The sequence below is a fragment of the Thamnophis sirtalis genome, unplaced genomic scaffold (assembly GCF_051295495.1).
Source record: "Thamnophis sirtalis isolate CommonGarterSnake01/CBP01778 unplaced genomic scaffold, rThaSir2_p1.2 scaffold_10, whole genome shotgun sequence".
In the NCBI taxonomy this organism is placed as follows: Eukaryota; Metazoa; Chordata; class Lepidosauria; order Squamata; family Natricidae; genus Thamnophis; species Thamnophis sirtalis.
The window spans coordinates 52,885,723-52,897,446 of NW_028261390.1; the positions used below are offsets into that span (position 1 = coordinate 52,885,723).

At 35.5% G+C, this 11,724-nt stretch overlaps 1 protein-coding gene across 4 annotated transcripts in view; it reads right to left on the reverse strand.

Annotated features, from left to right (window-relative positions):
* Positions 1-1,078: 1,078 nt before the first annotated feature.
* Positions 1,079-11,724, reverse strand: part of CLCN3 (Cl-/H+ antiporter 3) — a 47,218-nt gene continuing 36,572 nt past the window's right edge. For 2 of the 4 annotated variants that reach the window (XM_087724592.1, XM_087724593.1), the window contains 3 exons: positions 9,578-9,794; positions 5,158-5,233; positions 1,079-3,895 (listed from right to left, as the gene is read on the reverse strand). In XM_087724592.1, coding sequence (XP_087580718.1) covers positions 3,737-3,895; positions 5,158-5,233; positions 9,578-9,794 — 452 coding nt within the window. In that variant the 3' untranslated portion in view covers positions 1,079-3,736. The remainder of the gene's footprint in view (positions 3,896-5,157; positions 5,234-9,577; positions 9,795-11,724) is intronic. The other 2 variants (XM_087724594.1, XM_087724595.1) reach the window with 1 other exon arrangement.

The following is an 11,724-nucleotide window of genomic DNA, read 5'->3' on the forward strand; positions in this document are numbered from 1 at the left end:
CAACCCCAGCTTGAGGAACTTGCACTTCAATTAAAAAGCAGCACACGCATGTCAGCCAGTAGAGCACGGGCTGCCACCAAGAAGTGTCCCAGCAGCAGAGCCAGCAGGCATAACGGGCAGAAGCTAGAGTGCATTGAGAGCTTGGCCTGCAGATGCCACAAGAACAGGAGCAGCCCAGCAGGGCAGCCAAGAGCAGCAGAGCCAGGAGGGCAAAGAGCCCCCATGAGGCCAGCAGCAACTGCTCTGCAGCCACTCTGGCAGCTGCCATGGCTGAGAAGTGTACTAGTAGCAGCAGGGCCAAGAGGCAAGGTGGGCAGAGATTGGGGCATGCCAAGAGCTTGGCCAGTGGGTGTTGTGAGAGCAGTAGCAGGGCGGTGCCTAGAGCAGAGGTCAGGCAGGGCAGCAGCAGATTGCGCAGCAGCTGCGCAGATAGCACAGGGAGCTGCTCCTACCTAAGTACCATTGACCCCAACAGCACCATCAACCCCCAGCAGTCAGGCCTCAAGCCTGGCGATGGCGGCTTCTGAAATAGTTCCGGAGAAGAACAGACGGCTTCTTCCCTTTCAGCCACTTCTGCAGTCACCAAAAGAGAGAAGCAGCAATTGCTCGGGAAGAAAAGGAAAATCTTCCTCTTCCCACAGGGGCCCTCCTGACGTGAGCGAGTCAGCTGGTCATGTTCACCCTCAGATGACGCGTAACTAGAGCTTATTTTGGGGGCAGGGCTTATATTGTGATAATGAAAACAACAGGATAGGTCTTATTTTTGGGAAAACACTTTGGCAGCATGAGAAAAAAATGAACTGTCAAATTATATTACTTTCTCAGGGTCTGTTAGTTTTGTTGGCACAGCCTGAATCTAATGTTCATTCATTACTTTTACAGACATGTATTTGATGGCTATAGTGCTAGATACTTTAATTATTAGCATATTTTTTCTTGTTTATTGCATTTGACCAGTGCAGCTCTGTGGAAAAATCTATTCTTTAGTTTCAATTTTATTTTTTGGCTCTCATATCTTCAGATAAGGAAACATGGCCTACTATACTGTAATTAAATAAAGCAAAAAAATAAATAAATCTAAACAGTCATACAGAAATGTTTAATGCATTTTCTAATGAAATCATCACAGTAACAAAACTTTATTTTACTGTAATGAAATGCAGTTTTAGCACACCAGTATAAATTAAAACACTAAGATCAATGTTTAATACATCTCTAGAAATATTACAGGTGTAATTGTTATAATCAGCAACTGAACTGTTCAAGCAAGAAAAAAAATCTCCCCCAGACATCCCATTCTGTTCCAATATAAATAAGGCTCTTTAATTAGTTCTATTATTACAGGTAAAATCCTTTTTGTTGAATGCTCAGATGTGCTAATTTCAGACTCTCTTAACACATGAGCAGAGGCACATTTTATGTGCTTGTAAGAAGTTGGGTAAGAACATAAAACACTGCATTAGATCATACTATAGATATGAATTACTAAATTAAAATACATCTGGGTATGAATTGGTATCACTTCACAAAGGGCATTGTAAATTAATGTAACAGGCAACTTTGGTAGAGAGCATATGGCAAACTAAGTGTATATATGAGATTTTTAAAAACATGCTACAGGAAAAATCATTTTAGATCTGCATGATTAACAAAGAAATGTTTAGTTAGAGGAAGCATCCCAAGTTTTCTAAAATGTTTTATACATAAATTGAATTCTGTTAAAGATAATTTATAAATATAAGGTATACAGGTACAAAATTCATTGTTTAGCCCCCCGACGTATAATTTTCTCTGAAATGGTGTTGAAATATCTAATCACAATGAATGATTAATTATTGCAGAAAAAACATTCTCAAGCATTCTGAAAAGCCATGTAATATTATCTGGGCTGTTTAACAAAGCAGTTTGCAGTATTGATTCAGGGTTTTTATTCTGATAATCCTTTGAAATATTTTTTTCAAAGGCATGGATCAGTATCTTTGGATTATATGATTTACAAGAAAAAATACAGACTATTACTTTGGCAACAAAAATAACCTCTTGTTACAAGGGCTTGAATGCATAGAATAAAGCATCTGATTTTGTTTGCCCTCCTTAAAGTGACTTCCTGTGCAGTTTTGATAATAGTTTTGATACTTACTTTCAAAACAAGCTTATCAATAGAGGTAGGAAGTTCAAACAAAAAGTAGAAGTCATACCATGCGAACAAACCTAATACAACTATACTTTTATCACTAATTCACATTTGAATAACCATTAAGATGATACAACCTTTAGAATTTTCAATTGGCCATCACTCGTGAACTTTAAACAATATATCAGTTTTATTAGGTAAATAAAACCTCATATCAAATATTTGAAATACTTCTCCCTAATAAATTAATATTCAAAATGCAAATTTTTTAAATTAGGTATGGTAAAATTTAGTTGTTATGTTAATTCTTGGCTTTTATTTATGTATTACAGATTTTTCAAGTAGCTCAATTCCATTTCAAATCAATTATTACCACTTCAAAATTCCTCAAAATAATCATTTTAAATTCTGTAATATTTACAAATAAGGGTCTATTAATAATCTAATCCCTTAATTAAACACTAATGAATTTAAATCTGGCAATCAAGTATCAGGATGGGTTACAAAGAAATATAAAAATTCTTTCATTAGAAATTTGCCAAGTTTATGGAGGATTTAGAATATAAAAATCACATTATTAAAGTAAAATCAATAGTGTGACTCATTTATATTTAATATATCCTAATGTATAGAAACAAACACTATAATATGTATATTTCGTGCAAATTATAACACTTTCCTGCCTTTATTTGATATAGGTATGTAAAACAAAAAAAACCTTCATTTAGGGGGAATATTCTCCAGTGCTTGAACATGCAGTTGCTATCAGGTACACAATTAAACTGAATGAACAGAAATTAAACAGAATTGTTCCAGTTCTTAGTAGAATAGTAGTATTCTCTTTACATTTCACAAAAATTGGTATATAACAGGGTTTTTAATAGTACAAAAATTGCATAAATCATTATTTTGCAACAGAAACATAGTTTAAACAGATTTGGCTGTTTAACTTGCAATTACTAAACTGCAGGGTTTAACATGCTCGTCCCCGTTAATTAACCTGTTCAATCTGTTCTTTTTGCAGTAGATCTAAACTCACAAGACTTTTATGAGATCCAAACTCTTAAGCTTAAATGGCACAAGAAATGCTTCCTTCTTGTTATCAAATTCAGCAGGTCACAGTACATCTCAATATGAGAAACCACCATTCCAATAAGATGCATCAATTGTAAGGAGGCTCAGTTGGGGCTCAGGAGAGAGAATTGCTCTTCTGGAATGTAAAGAGGTAATGCGGAATAACTACATTTCATGAATTAAATCAATAATGGTCTGTTGTAAAATGGGCCAAATCTTTGTTTTCAAAGGACAGCTCAATTCAAGATGATTCAGAAACAGGAACTAACCATGAATTTCTTCCATGCTAAAGCAGCAAGGCCCAAACTGGAGCTTATGAACTTCTTATGAATTGATACAACGTCCAACTGCACTATCATGGCAGATCTAACAATTCAGAGTGCATCCAGTGCAGGTTTTCAGATTTTGTTTTCTCCATCTTTCTTACTTTGTAAAACCACATTTTCCTAAATCAACTCCTAAATTCCAGCAGTTTACTTTTCAAAAAAATCCAGCCTTTCTTTTGTATCGCAAAAACTATGCCTTATATTAAAGTGTTGTACTGTTCAACAAATGAACCTCCTCTTCATTTTCCTCTCTTCCCTCAGCTATTGAGTTCAGTTGAACATTATTGATGAGGGATCTTGGTTTGCCATCTGGGCCATGTGTCGAAGGATATCTTTTTTTGTGATAATGCCAAGCAGGCGTCTAGAAAGAGACACACAAAATATGGCTAATTAACTACAATATTTAAAATCAATCAATTTTTCTTGTAGACAAAATCCTTTTTGTTGATAGGAACAGAGCAGCAAAGCCTGATTATTTCAAAGAATGCATTTTGATAGGCAGTAACCATCATTTTATTAAAACTATAAAAACTCTGAAAGTAAAGAGGATGGTCACTAAACAATTACCTACTTTCACCTAAGAAATAACCAAGTTACCACCCACTAATAATTTGTTGATTATCATATGCCAACAAAAAGTAATAAAGGCAAAAAAAGATTTCAGTAAATGATATTGATCTCATTACAAAAATGAAATATCTAGGCAAACTCAAAATTGCTTGATAATTCAATTTTGAGGAATCAATTTTGAAAAACTGAAAGGAATGTTTTAGGTGTTTTCTATAAGAAATATGCAGAAAAGCTTAAACAATAGATAATCACAAATAAACCCATCTGAAAGCCAGATTTTTTTAAAAAAATAGTCATATTTTCCCAAAATTAAAAAGCAATGCTTTTATGATCGAAGTCTTGATATTATCAGAGAGTGAAGCTGTCCTAAGAAATATTATTACAGGAGAGGCAGAAAGATATGTTACTCTCTAGTAGTTAGTAGTTATACTGGCAACTGACTTTGTAAGAGGAGGCATGAAAAACTTGTGAAGTATCAGAAAAAAATACAAGTTAAATAAGAATGTAAGCAGTTAACTTGGAAGACAGTGTTTAACTTTTTTAATTGCAGAGCAGCAATTTGCTAAGTGTCATAGAATACAGCATTAGTGTTGATCAGAAAATACAGGAAATCCTAAGATAAGATCTAAAATATCCTATTGTAGATGTCAAGACTAAAGTGTCATATGCAGGTTAAGTAATACCTAAAATTAAAAATGAAAACACTAATCAAAGAGTTTTGACAGGATTTATCTAATTTCACAAAACTAGGGGGAGAAATATATATAAATATATTTATATATTTATATATATATATTTATATATATTTATATATATTTTATATGAATACCAGAATTTCTAGCCCCAAAATTGCTAAAATACTACAGGTCCCATCTTTATTCAGCATGTTTCCAACAAATGGATGTTAAATATTATGTTTCAAATTTAATTTAAAAGCTTTTAGAATTGTATACGATTGCTTGTCCAGATGTTGTAATAGAACACTGAACAATTCACAAGTTTCATGCTTCCTGATGTCTAAAGTGTCAAATGAGATCTGATATATCTAATCACCAAGGGTTCGACGTGCTGCTTTAGTTGCTCGAGATGCTCTAATATGTTCTTCTTTGTGATGATCCCCAAGACAATCCTGAAACAGATCATGTTATGCTAATAACTGCGTGTGAAAAAAAAATGAAATGAAAACATGGATTGCAAAATTGGTAGTAATGAAAACAGTGAAATGAAAATCTTTGTGATCAACATCTCTTTCAAAAGATGTAAAATTTACAGTGAGGACATAAAACAAGAATGAATTTAAACATGATGAACACTGGTTAGGCATTTACTGCTGTCACTAAAACCTCCAGTTTCGTAAGGCTGTAAAAATGAAATGCAAGAATGAGCTTAAGTATTTCTGCATATAGGAATTCTGAGCTTTTTACAAATATCAGATGCTATGCATTTTATCCAGCTTTTGGGGATTCAAATCATATGAAAAATTTTAAATATGCATTTAAATTTAAATGCAGAACCATTTCTTTTGCTTGATTTCTGCATTTAGAATATAGTAAATTGCATACTAATACATTCATTTTGAATTTCTTTTAACATGAGAATAGAAGAGAAGAATATGTCAAGGTTTTATCAGTGCCATCTAGGATCAAAATCAGGGAGTCGTGACAAAGGAAGACAGTTGGCAGAATTACATACCTAATCTAGGTCAGTCACCAGGACCAGAGGTTTAGCTTTCCAAGCTTTTGGACTCATGCTGGAGCCCATCTTCAGGGAACTTCTCTCTCACCATTCTGGTCCCGGTGACTGACCCAGGTTGGATCCTGCAAAACTATCCTGGGACACATATTTGCCTTCATTTGTGACATTTACCTATGATCACAAAGCTCCACATCCTGATTCCTGGAAATCCTGCTTAAGTTACTTCTAAATTTTTCTTACAAATCATACAGAGAGAGAAAAAAGTTTTAAACTCTCTAAAGTAATTTTATAATATATGTAATATAACTGAGCAAATTTTGTGTATTAGAAACTGGGATACTATAAATTCTAGTCTCACCTTAGGCAAAAAGCCAACTGGGTGATCTTGGGCGAATCACAGGAAGGAGGCAATAGCTAATCATTTCTGAAAAACATTGCCAAGAAAACTACACGCAGTTGCTAGCAGGAAAATCTGATTCAAAGACATCGAGGGAAGGACAGACAGACAGACGTTATAGTTATTTGTAGTTATTTGTAGAATTTGTAAGGTGCCTCAATCATCCGAGATGCTGGGCAACAGTATGTGTGTGTTTGTGTGTGTGTAGATGAGTGTGCACACATATGCATAGACACACTCAGATATATGTATATATCTGTTATATATTATTTAATGAAGGGTAAAATGCTGCACAAAGAAACTTTTTCTTTCAAGTATAGTGCAGTACTTTCCTTGATAATGTAAGAAATATTTCAAAATCATGGAACTGAACCAAAATCTATTGTTAATCAATTTCTTAAAACAGAACATTCCTTAAATTTTTTGGGACACATATCTTTTACTGTGCCAGATTTTCAACTCTTTTTCTAGAGAAGTGTCGTTCCAGAAAAGTCTACTGCTAGAACTGTTGCACTGATAATGGTATACTCAAGTATTGTATTTCTAATGAGTTTACCAACTGAGTTTGCCTCTCAAATTGAAGAGAATGAAATCCGGTTACTGTTGACATTATCAAATGCAAAAAATACTACAAAGTTAGTTAAAATAACATAAATGCTATATCTTCAGGCTAATTACTTTTGCCCACAAAAATTCATTCACTAAAACATTAAAATAATATTTTGGTTATTTAGGGTTGCCCTTTTTACTTACCGTCTTTTTAGGAGTATAAGACACACCGGAGTATAAGACGCATCAAGGTTTTGAAGAGGCAAATAAAAAAAAAAAAGTTTTTGCACTCTGCAAATCTCCCCAAAACGGCCCATTTTTCGCAAAAACAGGCCTGCCCCCCCCAAAAGGCATGAATAGCCTTTAGGGGCTTGTATAGTGTTCCTGAGGGGGGGGGAGAAAACAACCAAAACACAGCCCATTTTTTTGCAAAAACGGGCCCATTTTTTTGTCAAAAAAATGGAATGCATAGCCTTTAGGAGACTTATAAAGTACTCCTGGGGGCAAAATTGAGCAAATAACGGCCATTTTTTACTCATTTCTGCCTTCCCCAGCCCCCAGGAGCTCTCTGAAAGTCTCCATAAGGCTATGCATGGCCATTTTGGTGAAGGGGTAGGATTTCGGGAGGCAAAAAATGCTGTATTCAGTGTATAAGATGCACCCAAATTTTCAGCCTCTTTTTTGAGGGAAAAAGGTGCATCTTATACTCCGAAAAATATGGTAGTTTATTACTTTCCAAAACAATTATGAACTTTTATTTGTCTGTATATCTTATTATACTAACTTTATGTGATCACTTCAAATTTCTAAAACATTATTTCTACTCACTATAATATTTTATATTCTCACTCCATAACTGGAGCTCAATCACATTGACTGGAAAACGACACTGGGCCTAATATGTGAAGAATGCAATTACAATCTGATGCACTGATGATCAGAGAGAGAACTGTCAATAGAACTGCTTTCTAGGTATCTATCTGTATGGAATCATGTAAAAAAAAAGCTACAAAGGTAAACAACATTTAACCAAGGCTTTATTTCTATAGATGGAAGACATGGAAGATGATTTATAGTGTCAACAAATGTCTTCCTCTGTCACAGCTTTAGGATAGAAATGAGTGGCAGATTATCGTCTTGCATCTTTAGGTAAAAGACTAATCTTAGGATAGAAAGCAGAAACTCACCATGGAGTTTTGAAATCAGCCCTACTTTGGGGGGGGGGGGGTCTCAATAAGGTTTTCTTTTTAGAAAAAAATGTTTAAATAATAAAGTAAACAAACTTCTTTTTAAAAAAATAGCCATGTACACTTCATATTTATAATAGAAATGCAGAGACTGCAAGTTATACCAAAGTTCCATTTAACCCATTGTTGCCAATAGCTGGTTGGAATGTGTAGTCCAACATCTGGAAGTATTAAACTGGAAACAATGGCTTTAAAAAAATCACATAGTAGAGGTGGATATCTTCTAAGGAATGGAAGGCCAACCTGTAGACGTAGGGGCATTTGAAACGCTTGGTGAATTTCAAAAATATTCTGTGTAGATTACACAGTGTAGAAAAGTAAGAGTATAAGAAATAAAAAAAATCGTAGTTTGCAGAGAATGGGGACATACTTGTCAAAACCAGAATAGTGAATGGCTCAATGACCATTTTTACTCTAGCCCCAATGATCAGTTATTTCACCTTACTGATAACAATCATACAGACCCTAAGGAATTAAGTGGTTTTTAAGAGAAAAAAGATTGCAGAAGCTCAGTCTTGGTAACCACACTTGTCTCCACAGTTCATCGTTACAACCACAACCTGGGAGAGAGATTAGCTACAGTACCTCCAAATACATGACTTCCCTGACTGAGCAGAAACTTGAACCTATATTCCAGCATTTTACTTTGCCATACTGACTTTTTAATATATTTAAAATAAAATGATGCAGAACAAATGTAGTTTCAAATGTATGGTATTTTTACAATTGTAAACAGTTATCTATATAAAATATTTTAAATACACACTAGAAGAATGACCAAGTTTCCTATGAACTTAATATGGTAATGCAATCTAGTATTCCACCCTATAAGGAAAACTCAATAAACATCACAGTAGCTTCTTATTTGCTTTTAAAAGCTGACTAGGAGATTCAATAAAGTTCCAAGAAGTTATATAGAATAGGAATTGCCACTACTGGGCTGCAGCCTGTTTGAAACCAAGCAATGCAAGCGATAGGCAAACGTGCGTGTGAAGCTCCCCTCACACAAGCGGCAGGAAAATCCATGGGTATGAAGCTCCACTCACACAAGCAGTGGGCTCTTGCGCTCACACATGAACCTCCGCTCGTAAAAACGGACAGCACTTATGTGGAGGGCACTTGCGCTTGCACGTGAAGCTCCATTCACGCAAATGGAGTTTTGTGCACAAGCACTCTCGACTTGTGTGAGTGGAGCTTCATGCTTGAGCACTCTCCACTCATGTGAATGGAGCTTTGCATGCGAGCACAAGTGGTCTTCGCTCACGCAAGTGGAGTTTTGGGCACACGCTCTCAGCTCAATTCGCGTGAGCAGAGGGGCGCTTCTGCACGCCTGCCACTCATGCCGGCCCAGTCCATCAAGATGGAAAGGTTGGGAACCGCCGACATAGAACACAGAATAATTGAGTTAGAAGGGAACTTGGAGGTCTTTTAGTTTTTTATTTTTACTTGAAAAATAAAGTTATGGGTGGAGCAAATACAGTCTGTAAGACTAACATTTCTAACCAAGTGTGAAAGAACCATTAAACAATGGCGAAAAAAAAATCTTGGCAGGGTACACAAGACATTTTTTCAATAAAGAACTCACCCATTGTGTGTCACAAGACACTGCCTTAGGCCCAGTTTGCGGAATATGTCTACAACAATCTCCATTGGTGTATGATCTGTAACTGTAAAAGGGCTCATGTCAAGAATGCTCCTAAGCTTCAAAGGTCGAGGACTTTCTGCTGAAAGTGATAAGGTGTGCTGGGCAAAACAGACTCTGGAACTGCCAACGATGCCTTCTTGTTTCTTTCTGGCACTTTCTTCAACAAGAACAAAAAAAGAAAAATCAGTATGAAGGATTGGATTTTTTTTTAAGTATTGCTAGATTTTAGCCAATTGCTTCATGTGTGTATTATTATTTCCAATTAATTTTCTCTTCTGGACACCCATATATGGATAGGTTTCATATTCCCACTGTAAATATGCATAAAGAAATGGAATTGTTGGGTAGCTAACATGTGATTAAAAACATCATAAATTTGATAGCATACATTCAGGCCATGCAATGATTCTTTCCCTAGGAATTCTATCTGTATGTACCCATAAGCATGCATGGGAAAGTCAAGGGCTTTAAACAATAAAATAAAAAGTAGCTGCAATAATAATCTGCTTCTTAGTGAATGATCCTACCCTTCCTTTCCCTTTTCATGAGTTTTTTTCCCCTCCTATCTTTTCAGCAGCTCCTTCCTCTTGCACTGTATCTATCTGGTCTCAGCCTCCTTCCAACTAAATCTCCAAGGCAGCCTAATTAAGAATAATCCTAAATTGCACAACATTTTAAAACATTAGAAATACCAAATTGAAAAACATCAATTTTGAGAATTCAATTTTGAGAACTGAAAGGAATACTTTAGATGTTTCTATAAGAGATATGCAGATAAACTTGAACAATAATCACAAATAAATCCATCTGAAGTTCAGATTTTTTTTTAAAAAAATTAGTCATATTTTCCCCAAATTAAAAAGCAATGCTGTTATGATCAAAGTCTTGATATTATCAAAGAGTGAAGCTGTCCTAAGAAATACTATTTGCAAGAGAGGCAGAGAGATATGTTACTCTGGTTAGTAGTTGTACTGCAACTGACTTTATAAGAGGAGGCTTGAAAAAACTTGTGAACTATCATTAAAAAAAACAAGTTTAATAACAATGTACTGAATGCCTCCTTCCAACTAAATCTCCAAGGCGGCCTAATTAAGAATAATCCTAATTTGCACAACATTTTAAAACACTATAAATACCAAAATGGAAAACATTAACAAAGAAATTCCAAGACCTTCTGAAAGAAATCTGTCTTGGACAAGTATCTAAAAGCAGCAGCAGTCTAAAGCAGGCTCTGGAAATTCTTTACATTTTGTGGATTCAGATAACTATCCGATCTAATACATAATGGGGATTTGAGGCTTTAAATATTATGAATAGTTAAGCTAAGATTAAGGGAAGCAAACTCCACTTGCAATAATAAAATGAAATAGCCTCTCATCCAGATACCACCACAGCTAACTCCCTACTATGACTCCACCTACATATACAGATGGATACAGGAGTTAATTCAGGATTAAATCTGTGTCTCCAGAGGTTTTAATTGGCTAAATTCCAATGGGTTAATGAATATTTTTATTATGGTCACTGATCAGAATTTTAAAAACGAACACAAAAATTAAGCAAAAAACAAAACAAGATAAACTATTACAATTGATGGTGATACAGCATGGGTTGCACAGGTAAACCCACCAGTGGCTGGCCAGGTTAGGTGGTCTTAATAGAATGGACCTTATAAATTCATTTTAGTTTGGCTTTTATTCCAGTGCCCTGGAGTCCCAAAGTTGACTTTTAGCTGCAGTGAACCTTCTCCCCAACTTCCTCATAAGTATTACAAATAGGGCTGAACTGTGTGGCAAGACCCTGTAAAGTGGAGGCACAGGAAGCCAGACGTGGGTGAGAGATAGGACAGAGGTAAAAGCTGCTGACAGCTTAAGATGAAATAGGAACTTCTCTTTTTATATTTCTCCTATGTACTTTGCTGTAACAGTCCAAGTGAACTTCCCCTTTTGAAATGTCATGCTTGTCTCGTGTATGGAAAAGCCTTGAGAATGTACCGTGTGGAACACGGCATAAAAGTAGGATCCTGGGCAGAGCTCAGTTCAGTTCAGATTTTGGTGTGTGAACACGCTGAACTCGATGCATCCAAT